A 20,741-nucleotide genomic window follows, 5' to 3' on the forward strand; every position below is an offset into this window, starting at 1 on the left:
CACTGCTGCCACAGCTCCTTTCATTTTCACTTTTCTGGGCGTGGGAGCTTCAAAAGCCTCCGGGTCTGTGTCTGCAGCACCTCCGAGGGGAGCCTCAGCTGCTCGGGCGGGAGCGCGGAGTCCCTTAACCCGCAGCCCAGGAAACCCAGCACGGCCCGCGCTGGGAGCTGGGAACTGCTCCGGTGAGTGCCAGCGGAGCAGGGAGGGCTGGCACCGGTTTGGGAGCGGGGTGGCCAGCCAGGCTTGGCTCTGCCGAGCCCGTTTGGTGCCGGGGGACATCCCCGAGGGCGGGAAGCGCAGGGGAACCTCCCCGGCAGCGTGCGGAGGGTTGCGCGCTCTGGGGCTCCCGGGGAGCGCTGGATGCACCGCGCCTGACCCGCTCTCGCCCTCTCCCCGCAGCGCTGCGCTGGGGACGAGCCGGTGCCGACCCCCGCGTGTGGCGCGGATGTCCCGCGAGTGGCGGCGGCCGAGCCACCCCCGTGCCCCGCAGATCCCGCGGGCGCGGGGCGGGCGCGCTCAGCGCGCCGTGTACCTGCTGCTGGCGCTCTGCGCGGCCGCGCTCTACCTGGCCGGGGAGCCTCTCGTGCCCGCCGCCCGCAGCCTCACCTTCCACTTCGCCGCCCTGCAGATCGGGGCGCTGCTCAAGGGCGCCTGCTACCTGGCGGAGGAGATCTTCCACCTCCAGTCCAGGTGAGCCACTGAGGGGGGGCGGGTCTGCCTGCCAAACTCCTGGGACCGCCCTGCAGGCAAGGGCATTGCGCCCTCCGGGTGTTGTGGGTTTGCTCTCTGTGGCAACGCTGTGCTGTGCCCTCCATCACCCTCCTGCCTCTCTCATCTCTTCCTCCCTCTCCTCCTCTCCCCCTCTCCCACCTGCCCAGCTCCCCCATACGTGTATGGATCTCTTCCCTCCCTGGCATGCCCTTTCCCCGGGGAACAGATCTCGGCACCAACCTTTCCCCAACGCCCAGTACTGCAGGGCAGGGGGCTGCTGTGTCCCTGTGCTGTCCAGGGTGACATGCCATCTTCTCCTTCTGAGTCCCAGGGGTGCTGCAAGGGACCCAAGGCCTCTCCTGGGGTGCACTGGGCAGTGTCCCCCAGGGCTCCCTGGCTCTGTACTGCCCTGTAAGAATGGTGGCACTGGCTGGGAGGTGGGATCATCCAGTGCCTGGCGGGCTGCAGATGCTGGTGGGTGACCACCAGCCTGAGTCCTGTCTCCCTCTCCCACCGAGGCACCACGGCAGCTTCTGGCGGGCCCTGAGCACGTGCTTCCCCCCACGCTGGCACGGGTCCATGCTGCTCCTCTGCGCCTCAGCCTACGTGGCTCTCCTCGGGGATGGGCAGCCCCTCGGCCTCCAACTTGGCCTGGCCAGCCTGTGCCAGCTCCTCATCCTCGCCCTGGGGCTCCAGGTAAGGCTCCAGCACCTCCAGCCTGGCTGGTTTCCTGGGAGCCCTTCAGTGCTGAGCAGCTCTGGGGGCACGTCCCCAGCTCTGCGTGGCCCCTGCACACCCAGTCCACCCACAGGCAGCCTGGCAGCGCGAGGAACACCCTCAGCTCAGCCCTGCAGAGCTGATCTCCCTGGCCCCATGCTGCCACATGCATTGGCATGAGTGCCATGCTGCCTCCTAATGAGCACAGCCACTCTGGGGGGCTGGCAGGGACCCCCTGACACAAAAAATGGGGGTATTTTACATCTGTCAGTCAAGCTGGTGCTTGTGGGGAAAGCACACCCTGTGTGCTGTTCAGAGGGTTAATTACCAGCGTGCTGTGAGGGCAGAGCCAAGCTCCACGTGCCTCTGTAGCTTTGGGAAGGCTCTGCTGTGCCCCTGCAGTGCTGGAAGGGGAGAGAGTTCACACAGGGGGATTTGGGCACCCATCTCCACCTAAATGAACACACAGAGCTGGCAGGGGCCACTGGGAATCCTGACATCACTGGGATGTCTCCTCTCCCATGCTGGGAGCACTGGGCAGGCACACAGGTTGCACTGGGACACACAATCCCAATGGAGGATGCAGCCAGGAAAGTGCCCAGCTCACCCCAGCCCCCCTCCCTCCCAGCAGGGGCTGTGGGGGCTGTCAGGGGCTCTGCCCCACTGTCCACTGTGGTGCTGGAAGGGGGCAGTGGGGTTGCTCACTCTCTGGACCTCACTGGAGTTCTCCAATCCCTGTGGAGAACTGACTGTCATGGAAGGGCCCAGGTGGCTCTTTCATCCCCTGGTCTGTCTGTCCTTCCCTCACAGAAGCCCTCAGCAGTGGAGGTGTCTGAGATGTCCGAGAGGTCCAAGCAGAACGTCGCCCACGGGCTGGCCTGGTCCTATTATGTGGGGTACCTAAAAATAGTCCTGCCACGTACGTAACTGTTTCCCTGCATTCTCGTGCCTACAGATAGAAATAGCTCCTAATAACAATCCTCCCACTTTTACAGTGCTAGCAGGGAGATGGGGAGCAAGGCAGAAGGCAGCTGTGCTCACACCAGGCCCCTCTGCCTGATGTTCTCTTCCACCAGGGGTGAAAAAGTCCGTGGAGGAATTCAGCAGCGCCAACCCCAACCTGCTGGTGTGCAGGAAGACTTGGAAGCTCCACATCTTGATCCCTCTGAGCTGTGATGTCTGTGATGACCTGGAGAAAGCTGACAGCAACATCCAGTACCTGACAGACCTCAGTGAAACCACCATGGCCCGAGCTGGCACCAAAAAGAGGGTCTACAAACACAGCCTCTATGCAATCAGGGATGAAGAAAACCAGGTATAGTGAGAGCAGCGTTGGGACCATTATCCCAAAGGTCTTCCTGGCCTCAGATCCCAGCCCAGAAGTGGCTGTAAGGGCAGGACAGTGTTCCCTCTCCTATTAGATGCTCCCAGCTTTCAGCACCCTTCCATGGGATGGAGAGGTCCTGCTCCTGCACCCCTTCCTCCTGGCTGCCTCCTCCCAGGCTCAGCCCTTGCAGGGATGCTGGGCTCGCTTAACCCCTCCTGGAGTTGATTTAAGTCCAGAAAACTGAGGAGAAAAAAGCAGATGTGGGCTACAGAGCATCAGTTCCCAGGGGATGAATGAGTGTTTCCTTGGGCTGTGAAGAGGTGCTTGGAAATGTCTGTGTGAGTCATTGTTTGGCTCACTCCCTTTCCCCCAGTCACCTCTTTTCCAGGCTGGTGAGCCCTAAATCCCTCCATCTCACGTTGCATCCATCTCCTTCCACATCTCCAGCCAGATGGGCTGTGCCCCTGCACCCTTGGGGGAGGGAACAGCCTGGTCCCACCCTGGCTGTGGATGGAGGTGAGGGCAGAGCGATGCTCCTCACCTGGGTGCCCCTGATCTGCCCTTTGAGGGGGGCTGAGCTCTGAGCTGCTGCTTTGAGAGCCCTGTTTGAGGGACCACAGAGCCTCCTCCTGACCCTGCTCTGGGGAAAATACAGCCAGCAGTGGGATTTTCCCAGTGTTCCATCTGCCAGGCCCTGCTGAGTCACCTGGCCTCCTGGGAGCTCCAGCACCTCGGAGCCTGGACCTGGCCTGGCCCATTGCATGTTCCCAGTAAAATCTGCCCCTCAGCTTCCTGCCCAGTCCCTCACAGCAACACAACACCCCCCTGGCACCTGCTCCAGGACACGCTGCCAAGGCCAGGAGCTTGCTGCTTCACCTTACCTGGGGATCCCGCCCCTCTTCCTTTTAAGTTTATTAAACTTCCCAGTTTACCCAGTGTAAGACCTACTGGTAACCCTGCTCCTCCTTGGAATGTTTATGGCCTTAACAAATCTCTCCTTGTTTGTTTGATCAGCCTCCCTCCAGCTGTGCATCCATCTTGCCAGTGTTTATCCTCTTCTCTGCCCTCCTGCTCTCCATTAGGATGCTCAGACTTAGAATCATGGAATCATGGATTATCCTGAGCTGGAAGGGACCCACAAGGATCATCCAGTCCAACTCCTGGCCCTGCACAGGACACCCCAACAATCCTACCATGTGCCTCAGAGTGTTTTCCAAATGCTCCTTGAGCTCTGGTATCCTTGGGGACGTGACCACTGCCCTGGGGAGCCTGTTCAGTGCCCAACCACCCTCTGGGGGAAAAACCTTTTCCTAACATCCAACCTAAACCTCCCCTGACACGGCTCCAGCCATTCCCTCAAGTCCTGTCCCTGGTCACACAGAGCAGAGATTGGTGCTGCCTCTCCACTGCCCTTTGTCTGGCAGAAAATCCACGAAGAAGGTGTGATCACAGGGAAGGGGTGTCTCTGTAGGGGACCAAATTCCCTGGGGAAAATCACTCTCCAGTCTGCTCTTGGGAGCCCTGACAAAGCCAGTGGCTGCACCCTGTGGGCAGAGGCACATCTGAGCCCACCTGGACCTGCCAGGCCAGTTGCTCTTTCCCTGCTCTGTCCCAGTGTTCCAGCATACAGCACCAGTGCAGGGCAGGCCAAGGAGCTGTCCAGGGGTCCTGAGGGCTCTGCCCAGAGCAAGTTCTCTCGACAGCCCTTTCCCAGGTCCTCCTGTCCCCATGCCTTTTCCTGCTGTCCCTGCAGCTCTGGCACTGTGCAGTGGAATATGCCACCCCCCTGCAGTCCCTCTACGCCATGTCCCAGGATGAGTGTGCTGCCTTCAGCCGGGAGGAGCGCCTGGAGCAGGCCAAGCTGTTCTACAGGACCTTGGAGGAGATCCTGCAGGGCTCCAAGGAGTGTGCGGGGACCTACCGGCTCATTGCCTATGAGGGTGAGTGAGGAGAAGGGTTGGGGTGTCCAGCACTTGCTCTGCCAGGCCTTGGGTGACCTCAGATCAGGACAAACAGGAGGAAGCAGGCAAGGTTTGAGCAGAGCTCAGCTGATCTCCCCGCTCAGGGGGCCATGGGGGTCCCTGATGCCGTGGGAGGGAGGGGCTGCCTCACAGGGAACAGGAACATCCCCCAAGCACATCATCACCAGCCGGGTGAGGGAGGGGATTGTCCTGCTCTGCCCCGCCCTGGGGCAGCCTCACCTCGAGTGCTGGGGGCAGTTTTGGGCACCACAGCACGAGAAAGATCTAAAGCTGGTAGAGAGTGTCCGAAGGAGGGACATGAGGATGGGGAAGGGTCTGGAGGGGCCATACAAGGGGTGGCTGGGGACACTTGGATTGTTCAGCTGGGGAGGAGGAGACTGAGGTCAGACGTCACTGGGGTCTGCAGCTTCCTCATGAGGGGCAGCTCCATCTCTGCTCTGTGTGACCAGTGACAGGACTTGAGGGAACAGCTGGAGCTGTGTCAGAGCAGGTTTAGGTTGGATCTCAGGAAAAGGTTCTTCCCCCAGATGGTGGTTGGGCACTGAACATGCCCCTCAGGGCAGTGGGCACAGCCCCAAGGCTGCCAGAGCTCCAGGAGTGTTTGGACAACACTCTCAGGGACAGGGTGGGATTGTTGGGGTGTCCTGTGCAGGGCCAGGAGTTGGACTGATTGTCCTTGTGGGTCCCTTCCAACCCAGGATATTCCACGATTCTATGATTCTAAGGACTTTTTGCTGTGGGTCTGAGGAGCACAGAGGGTGCTGGCAGCGCTAGTCAGCCCTGTGGAAGTCCCCAAAAGCACTGGGACGAGCTGTCTACCCCTGGGATAATAGGAACACTTCCTCAAGGATTAAAAACAGCAGACATCCAGGGGTAGGAGCAGCTCCCTTCCCTGCTGTCGTTCCTGGGAGAAATGGCTGGGGCTGTTGAGCCCTCCCCAGCAGTGGGACGAGTGTGTGCTGGCTCAGTGCCATTCCTCCTGACAGGGGATGGCAGGGAGCGAGGCTTTCCCTCCTTCCCATCTTCCTTTCATCCCCTATCTCCCCACCTCTGCCAGATGAGATCAGCATCTTGCTGAAATGAATGTTGCTTGGTTTTCAGATGGATCTCAGCGCTCTCCCTGATGGGGAGAAGCATTTCCAATCCAGTGAGGCAGTTCCCATCACAACAAGCATTACTGGGAATCCAGCACATAGTGCCTGTAATTTTACTCTCTTCCCTGCACTTTGTGTTTTAATTTCTTCCTTCTGCCGTGCTGAAAATGGGAAGTAAAAGATGTATTTTGACTGCACAGGAAATTCTGCATATTTTTGGGCATCTCCCAGACTCTGCTCTCTGCCCAAACCCTGCCTGGGGCTGACCAGTGAAGGTGGCATTTGTCTTTCTTCTGTTCCAGAGCCAGGAGAAGAGGAGACCCACTTCTTGTCCAGAGAGATCCTGTGGCACTTGCGGCAGCAGCACCAGGAGGAGTTTGCTGTGCACGAGGGGACCCCCCCCCCCCCCCCCCCCCCCGCCCTCGACTCAGCAGAGCTCAACCTGCAGATCAGCGTGTCAGACCTGCCCCAGCCACTGAGGAGTGATGGCTTCTGACCCCCTGCCCAGTCTCTCAGTGCTGCCTCGGGGCTCTGCTCCATCTTCCCCAACCCCCTTCCCCTTCTGGCACATGCTGCCCATGGCAAAGACCCTCCAACTCCCACCCAGACCTCCTGTGTGTCAGGGTTACTGGAGCAGCTGACTCAGGCCACAGCCCTGTGACATGCTTCCTGTTTTTTCTGTTGTGTACAGCTCACATATTCATCTGTTGGTGTATTATTTCTTTTATATCTGCTTTGATTTGTGTTATATAAAGCGTTTTTCTCTGGGATGAGTTGCAGCGTCCTAAATCTTTGGGCATGATTTGCCCTTGGATAGGGAAAGGTTCTACCCCCACAGGGTGGTGGGGCACTGACCAGGCTCCCCAGGGCAGTGGTCATGGCCCCAAGGCTGCCAGAGCTCAAGGAGTGTTTGGACAATGCTCTCAGGGACAGGGTGGGATTGTTGGGGTGTCCTGGACAAGACCAGGAGTTGGACTGATGATCCTTGTGTGTCCCTTCCAGCTCAGGGTATTCCATGATTCTGTGGTACACTGTGGTGTTGAAAGTGGCTTTGGAAATCCCAGCACAGACACATCCAGCCAGCATGACCTGACCCATCACGTGGCTCCTGCCAGCACAAGGAGCGTGTGTGGGACTTCCAGGGTACCCTGATGGACCCACTGCACAGCCCCACACAAACATCCTCACATTCCACCCACCCGGGTGGAGCGGGGACAAGAGGAAATGAGGAAATCAGGCCATGCTGCCACAGACAGTGGCAGAGCTGTGCCGTGGTACAGCTTGGCAAGGACACGGAGCAGGGAGCACCCACTGCCATCCTCAGCTTCCCCTTCTGCCAAGAGCGGGAGGAGGGTCTCGGTGGCCAGTTCTGCCCCGGGAGGGCAGAGGGGTAGGAGGCAGCTCAGCTGGCTTGTTACCCTCTGATGTTGCAATATCCCTACCCTTTGGTCCTTCCCAGGGCTTTGGCAAAGGATGAGGTCCCTTGGCAGGTCCCAGGTGCCTGCCCTCAGCCTGGACTTCCAGCACCAGGAATGTGACACAGCTGTGACCATCCTCTGGGATGGGCCAGGCACGGAGACCCTGGGGGACTGGGGAGTCCAGGGACCCCAAGGAGGTGACCTGGCTGGGGATGGTGACAGTGCTGGGCCTGGCTCCCTCCTGGCTCCACTCTCAGCTTTGCTTGGAGCCAGACACACAAAAGCATCCTGGGGGATGCTGCTGCCTCTCTGTGGAAACCGTGAGCCTCCAGCTGAGCCAGCTGCCCTGCCAGGGAAGGAGGGCAGAGCCAGGCACGGCTGTCGGGATCACAGCAGGGCACTGGATTTTCCTGTCACTCCAGGCCAAGGGGAAAGTGTGGCAGGTTCACTCAGGATGGGGAGATGCTGATGGGAAGGGCTGGTGGGTGCAGGCTGCGGCTGAGGCTACAGCCCTGCTCCTGCCTTTGGCTGCCCAGCTCCTTTTAGAATCCCAGAATCATGGAATCATTAAGGTTGGAAAAGACCTCCAAGATCATTGAGTCCAACCATTCCCCCAGCACTGCCAAGCCCACGACTAATCCCTGTCCCCAGGTGCCACATCCACATGTTCTTTGAACACTTCCAGGGACAGTGACTCCACCACCTCTCTGGGCAGCCTGTTCCAATGCCTGACCACCCTTTTGGGGAAGAAGTTCTTCCCAATGTCCAACCTGAACCTCCCCCAGTGCAGCTTGAGGCCTTTCCCCTTGTCCTGTCCCTCATTCCCTGGAAGCAGAGCCTGATCCCCACCTGGCTCCACTCTCCCCTCAGGGAGTTGCAGAGAGTGAGTGAGAAGGTCCCTCTGAGCCTCCTTTTCTCCAGGCTGAGCCCCCCCAGTTCCCTCAGCTGCTCCTGGTGTTCCAGATGCTTCCCCAGGCCCGTACCCTTCCCTGGACATTCTTCAGCCTCTCAATGTCTGTCTCAAAGTGAGGGGCCCAGAATTGAACACAGAATTCCAGGTGCCTCAGCAATGCCTCAGGGCTATATATGCAGAATGTCAGGGCTCCTCCATCTTCCATCCACGTGGCAGGACACGGTGGGAGATGCCTCTCCCCAGCTCCAGCCCAGTGAGCTTTCAGAGGAGATTTGGCTGCACACTGGCCCTGCTGGGAGTGGGAATTGGAACCCATTTCAGGATGCAGTAAAACCTTAATCTGCAGCCTAATCTCTGTTGCGCTGCATCTGTGCAGCAGCCAAAAACGGCAGATGAGAGGGCTGTGAAGGGAGGGTTGGGACAGCAAAGGCCACTGTGAAGAGCCAGTGGGTTTGCAGGAGGGACAGGGATCTTTGCTGGGGCAGAGGGAGACAGGACAGCAGGTGAGGGACATCCAGCTCGTGGTAGGAGACACCCTGGGAGCAGGGAGAACACTGGGGTGCGGGTCCTGATCACCTGAGCAGCGTTCCCAAGGGCATGGAGCAAACACTGGGAGCACCTGCTGAGATCCAAGGGGAATGTCTGGGATCAGGGCTGAGCTCAGCGACATGGGAATGGCCACATGGGCAGCAAAGCCACCACAACCCCAGGGGCTCACATCTCCCAGCCCACCGGGAATCCTCACTCCATGTCCTCCCTGGTGCCCTGCTCCCTTCCCATGGGGAAGCTCCTTATCTTGCTGGGCTGGAAGTGCTGATAAGATGAGGCCATATTAGCAGGGGACAGGCTGAAAGACAGGCACCAGCCCAGAGAAATGTGACAGCACAGCCTTGTTCCAGCAGCAGCAGAGCTGCCAGCAAAGGCTCAGCTCCTGCCACTGCTCAAGGGCACAGCCAGGGCCAAGGTGAAAGGCTCTGCTGGCAGAGGGAGCTGCAGGATCAGAGGCAGGAAAACCAAACCTCAGGAGTGGCAGCTCGCTGTCCAAGCTGGCAAACACAGCATAACCAGTTTCCCCCTGAGCGCTCCCCAGCAGCACAAATAGCTCAGTTTTAGCTCTAACCTGACTCAGGAGTCCCGGGTTGGAGGCAGATCCACCCTGAGCCACAGGGAGCAGCAATGCCACCACACCCCAGCAGGGTGAGCCAGGCACGTCCCAGGGCCATCCCCATCCCGGTGGAGCAGGGAGGGAGGGTCAGAGCCAGGATTAGCTGAGCCAGGCCCAGCAGGGCTGCACCTCCCTCCAGCAGGGCTGGGAACAGGCTCAGCTGGGATGCAAGGACAGGGCTTCTCCCAGCCCTTCCTCACAGCTCAGCTGTTTTCCCACCAGGATTTGGTGGGATGCAAAAGCCCAGCTCCATTCCCAGCCAAAGATGGCCGGGTCATCCATCCTTTCTGAGACACACGTGGGCCTTTTCTCCTTGGGGGTGACCAGAAACCCCAGGAACTCCCCAGTGACCCATCCATGAACCTGAAAAACTGACATTCAGTTCAGAGAATCCCAAAATGGTTGGGGTTGGAAGAGCCTTAAAGCCCATCCAGTTAACTGGGCAGGGACACCTTTCACTATCCCAGGTTGCTCCAAGCCCCACCCAACCTGGCCTTGGACACTTCTAGGGATGGGGCAGCCACAGCTTCTCTGGGCAAGCTTCTCCCCATCCTCACAGGGAAGGATTCCTTCCTAATATCCAATATAAACCTGTTCTCTGTCATGTTGTCCTGCAGGAAGTCCTGGTGAGGCTGGAGATGGGTTCACCTCTGGAGGGGAGAGGAGGGACTGTTCCCAGGGCTCTGCTGCCCTCAGGTGTTGTTTTTTACTGATATCCAAATTTTCCAAGCCAGCCTTGCACTAAGTGGCACTTCTCAAGTGTTGTGGTTGTGCTCCAAAAAAAGGCCTTTGCACTTGCATCAATTTATTTTATTTTATTTTTACCTTTCACGTAGTAAAAATCCTGCTTGAAAAGTGGCTGAGGAACTGGAAGGTTCTAGTCCACACCTGCCTGTGGATAAAATCTGGAATCTGCAAAGCAAAGAAACAGCAGCTCAGCACTCAGCCTTCAGCAGTGCTTGGACCTAAACTGGCTACTAATTAATATTAATATTCATTTTATTAATATTAATGTTTCTGCTTTGGGCTGCACCTGTCACTGCCTCCCCAGTGCCTTTGCTTTTCTCTTCCCAGTTCTCAGTGGGAGCAGGATAACACACCCCGGGAATGTATCTAAATTAAGTTGCAGAGTTGCCTGACAGCCCAGAAACCTTCAGAGCCATGTGGGTGCTGCTGTAGGACCCACAAGGGTAACACACACGTAGCCCACAAAATCCCTGGGTTTAATTAAATTGTGCCAAGCACCTCCTTGGCTACCTAATAAATAATTTAAAGCCATTATATGTTGCAGGGTCACCACTGAAAGGGCTTGCTTGACTCATTACAGAGCTCTCAACATTCCACTAACCCTCATATAACATTCCATTAACCATTACTTCTGCCTAAGCAATTTACATCACTTCCCGCACCTCGAGGCTCAGCAGGAGGGTCTCCGCGATAAAGCCGAGATTGGAAGGGACCTCAAAGTCCCTCCAGTTCCAACCCCCCCCTGCCACGGGCAGGGACACCTTCCAGTAGAGCAGGTTGCTCCAAGCCTTATCCAACCAGGCCTTGAACCTCTCCAGTAAACGCCCTCTAATAAACACCAACTCTGCCTTGATCTCCTCCGAGGTAAAAAGGAATTTACACCCCCCGGAGCGCCCCCGCCGCGTCCCCCACAGAGGGGGAGCCCTGGGAAGGTGGGAGACGCCCCTCCATCCCCAGGCACCCCCTGAGGTGCCCCGACCGCAGCGAGGGGCGGCTGAGAGCTCCACTATCCCTCCCCGAGGCAGCCCCGGAGCCCCCCGTGCCGCGCGGGGTCGGGTCGAGACTACCCCGGCTGAGTCCTCTCAGGGGGAGGTGCCTCAAGATGGCGCCGAGCGGGAGGGCGGGGGTACAAGCGCCACGTGATCCCGCGCCGCCCAATCAGCGGCGGGCACCGCCGGCACGGCGGGAAAGGGAGGTGTCACGTGCCCCTATCAGCCAATCAGCGACGGGGGCAGAGAGGGGGGAGGTGTCACGTGTGCCCCGCGGCAGCCAATGGGCGGCGGGCGGCAGCGGCGCCAAGATGGCGGACGATAAGGTGAGCGGGGCTTACCGGGGCTGAGGGGTTTCGGGCCCTTCCCCGGCAGGGCTGGGAATCATCTCCGTGTCTCCCGCAGGACTCGCTGCCCAAGCTCAAGGACCTCGCCTTCCTCAAGGGGCAGCTGGAGAGCCTGCAGCGCAGGGTGGAGGACGAGGTGCAGGCCGGCGTGGGGCAGGTAACGCGCGGGTTCGCGGCGCTCCCTCTGAGGGGGCGAAAATAAACCCTGGGGAAAAACAACCCGCCCTCTGACCCCCCCGCCATCCCGCCTCACTGTGCCTTCCCGCCCCGCAGGACGGATCCCTGCTGGCATCACCCTTCCTCAAAGGCTTCCTGGCGGGGTACGTGGTGGCCAAGCTCCGGTTTTCCGCCGTCCTGGGCTTCGTGGCCGGCACCTGCACCGGGATTTACGCCGCCCAGAACTACGCCGTACCCAACGTCGAGAAGACGGTTCGGGATTATTTGAACGCGCTGAAAAAAGGTCGGGACTAGCGCGGAGGAGCCCGGAGGCAGCAGGGACTGCGGGAACGGTGCTCCTCGGGCAGCGGGCACAGAGCAGACCCGGGGCTCTCGGAGGCACGTCACCCGCACCCTTCTTTCATTCTTTTCCCTGGAAAAGGGCTTTGCACTACAGCACTGCGGCACTCAGGGGCTGTGATGGGTGTGCACAGGGCATCACGGCGGTGGTGAGCACTCTACTAACCCACAAGGGGGCCCCGAGGGGCTGCCAGTTGCCTTTTCTCCTCACCCTCACCTCCCCCGTGTGGACTGAGGGGCTGCTGTGCCCTGCCACCTGCTGTGCCCTGCCACCCACACTGTGCCCTGGGAAGGTGCTCTGTGTGGCTCCCCAGAAAGGCTTTGTAGTTCTCCTCCTAAGGAGAGACAGTGCCCAGGTCTCCTCCTGCACCACAAATGTAGCAGGGAACATCCTGCCCGAGTCAGGCTCATTAAATCCTTGGTTATTTGATCTCTTCTTCGGTGTTGCAGGGTGACAGTCTTGTCTGGCCTGTCTGCACTGACAGCTGGAAATGGGAATGCTTGGGAATGCTGCCGAGGGGCCGCTCCAGAGGGGGCTGTGGGCGCTGATGCTGCTGCTGTCTGTGGCCATCTATGGCTCCCACGCCCCCCTCCTGACCCTGTGCAAGGTGGACGGGGCCATCCCCTTCAGCTCCACGTCGGTGGTGGTGCTGGTGGAGCTCACCAAGCTGGCACTGTCCCTGCTGTCCCTGCTGGGGGAGCCACCGGCGCCCGCCGTGTCCTGGCACCACGCCGCGCCCTTCGCCCTCTCAGCCCTGCTCTACGCCGCCAACAACAACCTGGTGGTGCACATGCAGCTCTTCATGGACCCCAGCACCTTCCAGGTGCTCAGCAACCTGAAGATCCTGAGCACGGCGCTGCTCCACAGCCTCCTGCTGCGCCGGTGCCTGGGCCCGCGCCGCTGGCTGGCCCTGCTGCTGCTGCTGGGGGCCGGGGTGTGCTACAGCTGGGGGGGGCTCCGGGGGCACGGCATTCCTGGTGGGACACACCTGCACGTCACACCCGTGGGGCTGGTGCTGCTCTGCGTGTACTGCCTCATCTCAGGCCTGTCTGCTGTCTACACTGAAGCCATCCTGAAGGCACAGCCGCTGCCCCTCGGTCTCCAGAACGTCTTCCTCTACTTCTTCGGGGTCCTGCTCAACCTGGCGGGCTCCCTGTGGAGTGGCACCGAGGGCGGGTTCCTGCGGGGCTTCTCCCCGTGGGTGCTGCTGGTGGTGCTCGGCCAGGCCCTCAACGGCCTCATCATGTCGGTGGTGATGAAGCACAGCAGCAACATCACCAGGCTCTTCATCATCTCCTGCTCCATCCTGGTCAACGCCCTGCTCTCTGTCGCCCTGTTTGACCTGCAGCTCACTCTGCTCTTCTTTGTGGCCGTGGCGTGCATCGGCCTCGCTGTGCACCTCTACTATGGAGTCACGTAGCCACTGCCTCCCTCCTGCATGTCCAGGCAGCCTCAGCCCTTTCTCAGGGTTGGGGTTGTTGCTGCTGGGTGCCTGCACAGCTCCAAGGACCCCTGGACAAGGAGTGCCCTGTCCCTGCTTCCAGGGGGAAGCTGGGCCCTGCTCCAGCCTGGCCAAGCTCAGTGCCACGGGGTTCCCATGGGATCAGGTGTGCCCAGCCTCAGGGCGGGTCCTGAGCCCTGTGTGGGTGCCTCATAGTCTCAAGCTGTGCCAGGGTACGTTTAGGTTGGACATCAGGAAGAATTTCTTCCCAGAAAGGGTGATTAAACATTGGAAGGGACTGCCCAGGGAGGTGGTGGAGTCCCCATCCCTGGAGGTGTCCAAGAAATTACTGGATGTGGCACTCAGTGCTCTGGTCTGGTTGACAAGGTGGTGATCAGTCACAGGTTGGACTCGATGATCTTGGAGGTCTTTTCCAACCTCAGTGACTCTGGGATTCTGTGTCCCATGTCCTCAAGCTGCTTCTCCACACCACAGTGGCCTGGGAATGCTCCGGCAGCAGTTGGCTCTGCCAGCACACTCTGCCAGCCCAGCGTGGCACTGGTGCCATTTTGGCTCCCATGGATGCTGCTTCCTCCCTCCCCATTCCTGGTGCTGTTTCCTGGGGCCTCTCCCACTTCCACAGTTTTCCAGCCCAGCTCCTGGCTGAAGCCCTCCTGTCCTCAGGTCCCGCTTCCCCTCCTTGGGCACAGTGTCTGTGTGGAACAGACAGGGAAGGGGGGATATGGGAACTGTTTCACCTACTCCCAAAAGGGAGACACCTCCTGGATTTGTACTGAGTTCCTGGCAGGCAGAACCCACCCGGGATATTAAAGCTGCAGTTCAACAGCATCCGTGTGTCTGTCTCTTGTGTCTGTCCTGTGTCTGCCCTCCCTGCAGGAAGGGATCTGTGTCCCTTGAGGGAGGTTGGGGGCCGGGGATGTGTCCGAGCCTGGTGACAGTCATGGGTGAGGGGCACCTGCTTTATTCCACATGGCCCCAGCTGGGGGTTGCCAGTCAAGTGCCTGGCACAGAGCAGTTTTCCCTCCCTGGGGCACGTTTCCACAGGGAGCAGCAGGTGGAGGGGAGGGGCAAGAGGGGAGGCTGTGCCCGGGGTAACCACCGGGGCTGGTGACCCTCGTGCTGCCAGGCCACACCCTGGGAGGTGGCTCAGGGGGTCTGTGTGGTGGCATCTGCCAGGCACCGCTGTCTGGCCTCCCGCAGGTGCCGGCTGTGCTCGGCGAGCTCCAGTGTGTCCCGGAGCAGCTCCTGCAGCAGCGCCCGGTGCCGGCGCTCCAGCGCCTCCCGCTGCTCCCCCGCCAGGCGCCGCTGGTCCCGCAGCACCTGCGGGATGCCCGGGCTGTCTGGCACGGCCCTGGCACCGCCGGGAGGTGAGTGCCCAGCCCTCCCTGCCCACCTGCAGCAGGTGCTGCCTGCAGCCCTGCAGCTCCCGCTGGTGATTCTGCAGCAGGGCCTCCAGGTCCCACTCGGCCGCCTCCCGCTCCCGCAGCGCTGCCTCCAGGCTCAGGCCCAGCACAGCCACCTCCTGCTGCCAGCGCGCTGTGTCCCACTGCGGGGGACAGGGACAAGGGCAGGGCAGCTCTGGGGTGTCCCTGCTCCCTGGGACTGCCCTCGGGAGAGCAGCACCAGGGCAGGAGACCCGAGGGCAGGGTGGTGGGGTGTGGCTGTGCCCACCTCCCCGCTGTGCTCCCGGACTGCCCTGGCCCCGAGCTCCTGCTGGAGGTGCCGGCAGTGCTGAGCCCGCAGCCGCTGCCGCTGTGCCCTGGCCAGGGCATGCTGGACCTCCAGGGATGGGCATGGCTGGCACTGGCTCCCCGCCTGGCACAGAGTGGAGCAGGCCAGGATGGCACCGGGATCCAGTGCTGCCAGTGCAGAGCGCTGCGGGCACTGCACAGGGACCCCGTGAGCTCCCACTCACCGTGTCACCCCCAGGCCGTGGCCGTGGCTGTGGCATTTCACTCTGGGACAGCTCCTCCAGCAGCTCCTGCCCTGCAGTGGCTGGAGCTCTGCTGTCCCCTCTCTGGCTGCTCCCACTGTCACCCCGTCCTGCATGGGGACAAGGGAGGAGGATGAGTGTGATGTGGAGGCTGAAGAAAGCCACTCAAATGGAGGAGGGAGGCCTTTCCCACCCTGTAGAGCCATGCTCCGTGACCACATATCCGCCACCCAGGTGTGGGATGCATGTCTGGCTCTGTGCTCTGGACCTGCTGGCTCCAGAGTGCCACTGGTCTGAGTCCCAGGCTGGCCTGGTGATGTATTCCCTGCAGAGACCTGGTCCTGTGGGAGCAGGCAAGATGTTACAGGGACACAACCACGATTCAGGGCTTCTCCCGCACCTGGGCCGTTCCTGGGTGAGGGGGCCTGGCCTGACCTCTGCCCACCTTGGCACTGGGCTGATGGATCTCACTAGACCAGAGCACCTCAGCTGCCGCCTGCTTCTTCTCCCACCTTTGACTCTTCAGCACCTGGAAAAGGGGGCTGGGGGTCCTTGCAGGGATGCTGCAGACCTCCAGGTCTAGCACAGCTCCTGGGACACATCCCACCCCTCCATCTCACCCCCTGGGCAGCCCCAACCCCTGCCCTCAGTGCCCGACAAGGGCCTTGGCACCAGGATGGAGCCCAGACCTCACCCGAGCAGGGAAATCGGTGCCATCCTGGTCCCATGTGGATCCAGGGGTGTTCCCCCACCTGCAGCTCCCTCAGGGCTCTCCGCAGCTGGGCCACAGCTGTCCTCTGCTCTGGGAGGGCAGTTCCAGCCAGAAGCTCCATCCGCAGCCCTCGGATCTCCCTCCGGCGCACTGCGATCTCCTCCGCAGGGTCCCAGAGTGTGGCAGAGATGGTCTTGGCCAGCCCCTTCACCCTCTCAGCCAGCCCCAGGGCTCCCAGGATCTCCTCCCTGGAGGTGTCTGGGAGAGCAGCACCCCTGGGTAGGGGCATGGGGGGACACCAGCACGGGGGGTTCTGGTACAATGGGGGTGAGTGGAGCCGGTGTCCAGCTTCCAATGACCACAAGTGTTCCTGGGACTGAGTGCCAGGCATGGGGCAGGATGGGGGGAAACATCAGGGAGGGGGCATCCCAAAGTGTGTCCCTGTCCCAGGGGCTACCTTGCAGTGACACACACAGCAGCAGGAAGGTCAGACTGTTCCCCTCCAGCAGCCGCTCCATGATCCAGGGCTGGCAGCCTGTGTCAGGTTCCCTGCACGTGGGTTGAGAGGTACCCTGGGATGGCACCGGCATCCACATGCCAGGCAGGCTGAGCCCCGACCCACAGGAGCCCAAGGATGGGTTGGTCACACTGGGAGGGAGCCCACATCCTCAAGGGGAGGTGACAACCCCTTTGGCTCCCAGCCATGGGCTCCCTGTGGGGTGTCAAGGTCTCTCCTGCTTCACCTCCGGGTATGGAATCCCCGCAGCCCGCAGCAGGCACACGGGGAGCTGGAGGGGGACACGGCTCAGCCCTGGTACGTACAGCCTGGGGCAGGGCCCCGGGGACACCAGGATCCTGAGGGCTGAGCGCTGCCACCTGCCACCCTCCAGCTCCCGCTCCACGGTGAGAGTGAAGAGGCTGCCGACCCTGGGGAGAGACCAGAGTGGGAGCAGAGCTTCCAGAGCCGCCCCAGCACCCCATGGCTCAATCCTTCCCTGCCCTCACCCCTGCACCGGGCGCCCGTCTGCGAGGGGCTGCCGTGCACACCCCTGGAACAGCGCTGGGATGGCACCCAGCCCCCTGGCATAGGCACTGATGGCAGCTTGGGCATCGGGCACAGCGATTTCCGTGGCCTCCTCCACCATCCTGGAAGCAGATGGGGACAAGGGTGAGCGAGGAGGGCCATGCCCACCCACCCCCTGCATGCCCTGGGGGACATGTGCTCCCTGGGCACTGTGTTCCCTGCCCAGCCCCACCCTCGACATTGGGGTTCCAGCCCCCCAGGAGCACTTGCCCAGCCATGGGGCATCAGGTACCTACAGGCCCAGGGGTGTCACATCCAGCACTTGCAGGGCTCGGCCATCAGGATGGAGCAGGTCCCAGGCTTTGTCGTGGGTGCTGACCTGGAAAGGGGGCTGTGTAAAGGCAGAGGGGCAGAAAAAGGAGGCTGGTGGCATCCTACACTCCCCAGGGGCCTGGGCTGCTCATGGCTGTGCACAGGTGAGGGCTGAGAAGGGCTGATCTTGAGGTCACTCCCAGCTTTTCTATCCCTGGGGCCAGGGAAGAGCAGAGCCCTGGGAATGCCCTGTGTGGAGCTTGGCAGATCCCTGGCAGCATCCCAGAACCAAAGGACAGGGCCCAGCAGGGTGGCAGGAGCTGGCATCACTCCTGTGCCAATCAAGGTCACACAGAGGGACCTTCAGGCCACAGGGATCAGTGACTGGCAGGAAAAGCTCAGCCATGAGATGGGCAGGAAGGGGTTTGACGGCTCCCCTTATCCCACTAGGCTGCTGGAGCCTGGGAAATGCTCCATGGGCAACCAAGGCTTCCCACACCCAGCAGGTCCTGGAAAGAGGTGAGAAAACCTGGGATGCAAAGATATCCAGCTCCTGGTCACCCTCAGGATGAGGGTACTGGATGCCAGTATGTAATAAATACTATAATATATTATATATTACATATAATGTAATACATGCCCTTGGCACAGGAGGGTCTAGGCAGCTGCAGAGAGGAAATGGGACCCTCATTCCATGACATCCTGCCTTTCTCATGCCATACCTGGACCAGGCTGACTGTCTGCAGGCTCTGTGTGTCATCCCCCAAGGCCTCCAGTTCTTGGAAGATGGTGTCAATCACCTGGGGACAAGCTGGGAGCTGTTGGTCTCACACCAGGCAGGACTGGGGCCCGTGGGTGACCCAGGAGCCCAGCACAGCTGTACTGTCACCCCTCCCTGTCACCTCTCCCCTGTGCCCTCACCTGCCAGATGACACTCTGGAAGGGCAGCTGTGTCCCAGGGCCGTGGGGGTCCCACAGCAGCAGGGACACGCTGTAGCCAAGGGGAACCAGGGCCAGCTGGGGTCTCGCCAACTCCAGGACCTTCTCCTGGCAGGAGAGACGTATCCAGCAGAGCAGGGATGGCATGGCACAGAGGGCATTGGCATGGATCAGGGCAGGGCAACACATGATGTGGCACAGGTATCCCAGCACAGGTATCCCAGTAGGGATGGCATGGTGTGGACGCACAGCATGGCATGGATGGCATGGCATGGCACCAAGAGGGAACAGGGAAGGGATGAGAAACACCCACAGAGCCCCACATGGGACCAAGCCCCGTGTCCCAACAGTGCCTGTGACCCCCGAGGAGCTGGCAGTGCCCCTGGGTGTCCCAGCCCATGGCTTGGGCCAGAATGTCCCTGGCACAGGAGGACTTGGGGCTCACAGTACCTGTCCTGCATCCAGGTGGAAAACACCATCGACAGCCAAGCTGCTCTCCTGGCACAAGGGATAATGTTCAGCTTTCCCCCATCCCTGCACAACCAGTGCAAGGTAAAGGGGGAACTGGGATGGAGATGGCAGAGGGCGTGGCATGTGTAGGGATGAGGGGAGACCCCCTCCCTTCCCCTGCTGTGTGGGAACCCCCAGGAGCCCCCAGGGGTGTAAGACAGGACCTGCCCAAATCCTCAGCACCCAGCAGGGTCCCAGGAGTGGCAGGCGGTGGGACAGAACCCCCTGCTCCCACCTGCTCCTCCAGGGCCCCTCACACCCTGGATGTCCCTGTACCTGGGGGATGTCCCTGACCCTCCCACTCTCACCTGGGGCTCCTTCCCAGCGAAGAGGAGTTGCAGGGTGTCCTCAATGCCATCTGCCCAGCTCTCCCCCAGCCCTGAAAACACTGAGTGTGGGGTGGGGTGGGCATTATCCCTACCTACCCCCACTCTGTCTTGCTCCCCTTGCAGCCTGGGGGCTTCACATCATTCCCGAGCTCTCCCACTGTGGCTCAGAGCCACCAGGGTGGGGAGGACACTCCCTTCCCATCAGCCCAGTCCAGGCCCACCAATGTGGCCAGTGGTCCCAGTTGCTACCACGGCTGTGGCTGCCACCCTGGTCCCCTGTTCTCTGCTGTGGGGGTTCAGGTGAAGGCTCTGGGATGTCCTGAGCTCTACCTGCTGCCTGGTGGAGTCCCACGGCTGCTCGCACACTGACATCCTTCTCGGCCTGCTGGGATAGAGGGGAATGAGCTGGGTTCTGCCCCAGGATGGAGGGGGAATGAGCTGGGTTCTACCCCAGGATGGAGGGGGAATGATCCAGGTCCTGCCCCAGGATGGAGGGGGAATGATCCGGGTTCTGCCCCAGTATGGAGGGGGAATGATCCAGGTCCTGCCCTGGGATGGAGGGGGAATGAGCTGGGTCCTGCCCCAGGATGGAGGGGGAATGATCCAGGTCCTGCCCCATGCACTCAGCACCCACCAGGAGCTGGAGCCCCTGGGGAGCTGGGCAGCCCCTGGCCACACCGCACCAAAATCAGGGGACAGATCCCTCCAAACTGCCCTGGGATGTCCCCCACCATGGCACTCACCTCCCCAGCGTCCATGGGCACCTCAGCAGGAGCAGCAGCAGCTGCTGCTTTGGCCAGGGCAGGGGATGGGATTACACAGGTGGTGTCCTGTTCTCCTGCATTATTGATGGGAGTCAGGCACAGCCATGTGGGTAGAGCCAGACCCAGCCTGGAGGCACCATGTTCCAGAGGCTGAGCCCTGCTGGCCAAGGGATCAGCAGGACCACGGGAGGCAAGTGGGTGCCTGGAGCCACTCACACCATTGGTGTGCTCATGATTCCAAGAGGGACATCTCTGCAAGTCATAGATGGGAGATGAGGGACCTTGGGCTGTCATGAAGGTTTTCTAGTCATGGGAAGAGATGACAAACCACAGGAACACATTTACTGGAGATGAGTCACAGCAAGAAAGCACAGAAGGAAACGCCAAAGCTGAGGGTCTCCGTGGTCTGTGGAAACACAGATGGTGGGAGACAGGAGAGAGGTCCCAGGACAGCCCCACCCCTCCTTTTGGACAGGACCAGGCACGATGAGGAGATGCACATGGATCCTTCCATTCGCCACCATTCCCCATGTAGAAGATGACCAGTGCTCTGCCTCCCCAAAACCCCCCTCACCTGTGCCTCAGGTGTGAGGGTGATGCCAGGTGGACACAGATGGAACAGGAAGCACTGGGAGCTCCATCAGGAGCGGTACTGGGGGCATGTTGGGGCTTGGGCAGCTGGAGTTGGCCACAGGGAAAACCCCCCTGGGAGGGTGCAGCCCTGGGACAGAGCATGGCATGGGGCTTTGAGGGGTTCCCCAGAACTTGGCTGGGCAAAGCCACAGCAGGATAATACTGTGGGTGCCTGGACCCCAGGCCCTGTTCAGCC

The 20,741-nt window shown here is 60.7% G+C and overlaps 3 protein-coding genes across 3 annotated transcripts; all 3 read left to right on the forward strand.

The window, feature by feature from the left end:
• Positions 1-435: 435 nt before the first annotated feature.
• Positions 436-17,605, forward strand: TMEM173 (transmembrane protein 173). Its single transcript, XM_027643689.1, has 7 exons — positions 436-690; positions 1,230-1,407; positions 2,239-2,347; positions 2,505-2,743; positions 4,509-4,695; positions 6,134-6,612; positions 17,595-17,605. Exons 1-6 carry the CDS (start codon positions 446-448, stop codon positions 6,325-6,327), a joined length of 1,152 nt encoding a protein of 383 aa, XP_027499490.1. The 5' UTR covers positions 436-445; the 3' UTR covers positions 6,328-6,612; positions 17,595-17,605.
• Positions 11,309-12,362, forward strand: LOC113947284 (SLC35A4 upstream open reading frame protein). The gene is made up of 3 exons (XM_027643692.1): positions 11,309-11,389; positions 11,469-11,567; positions 11,684-12,362. The coding sequence occupies exons 1-3, from the start codon at positions 11,375-11,377 to the stop codon at positions 11,879-11,881; spliced, it is 312 nt and encodes a 103-aa protein (XP_027499493.1). The 5' UTR covers positions 11,309-11,374; the 3' UTR covers positions 11,882-12,362.
• On the forward strand, positions 12,406-13,678 carry SLC35A4 (solute carrier family 35 member A4). The gene has a single exon (XM_027643691.1). It carries the CDS (start codon positions 12,418-12,420, stop codon positions 13,345-13,347), a length of 930 nt encoding a protein of 309 aa, XP_027499492.1. The 5' UTR covers positions 12,406-12,417; the 3' UTR covers positions 13,348-13,678.
• Positions 17,606-20,741: the final 3,136 nt, after the last annotated feature.

Source organism: Corapipo altera, unplaced genomic scaffold, assembly GCF_003945725.1.
Source record: "Corapipo altera isolate COAL_440 unplaced genomic scaffold, ASM394572v1 75, whole genome shotgun sequence".
In the NCBI taxonomy this organism is placed as follows: domain Eukaryota; kingdom Metazoa; phylum Chordata; class Aves; order Passeriformes; family Pipridae; genus Corapipo; species Corapipo altera.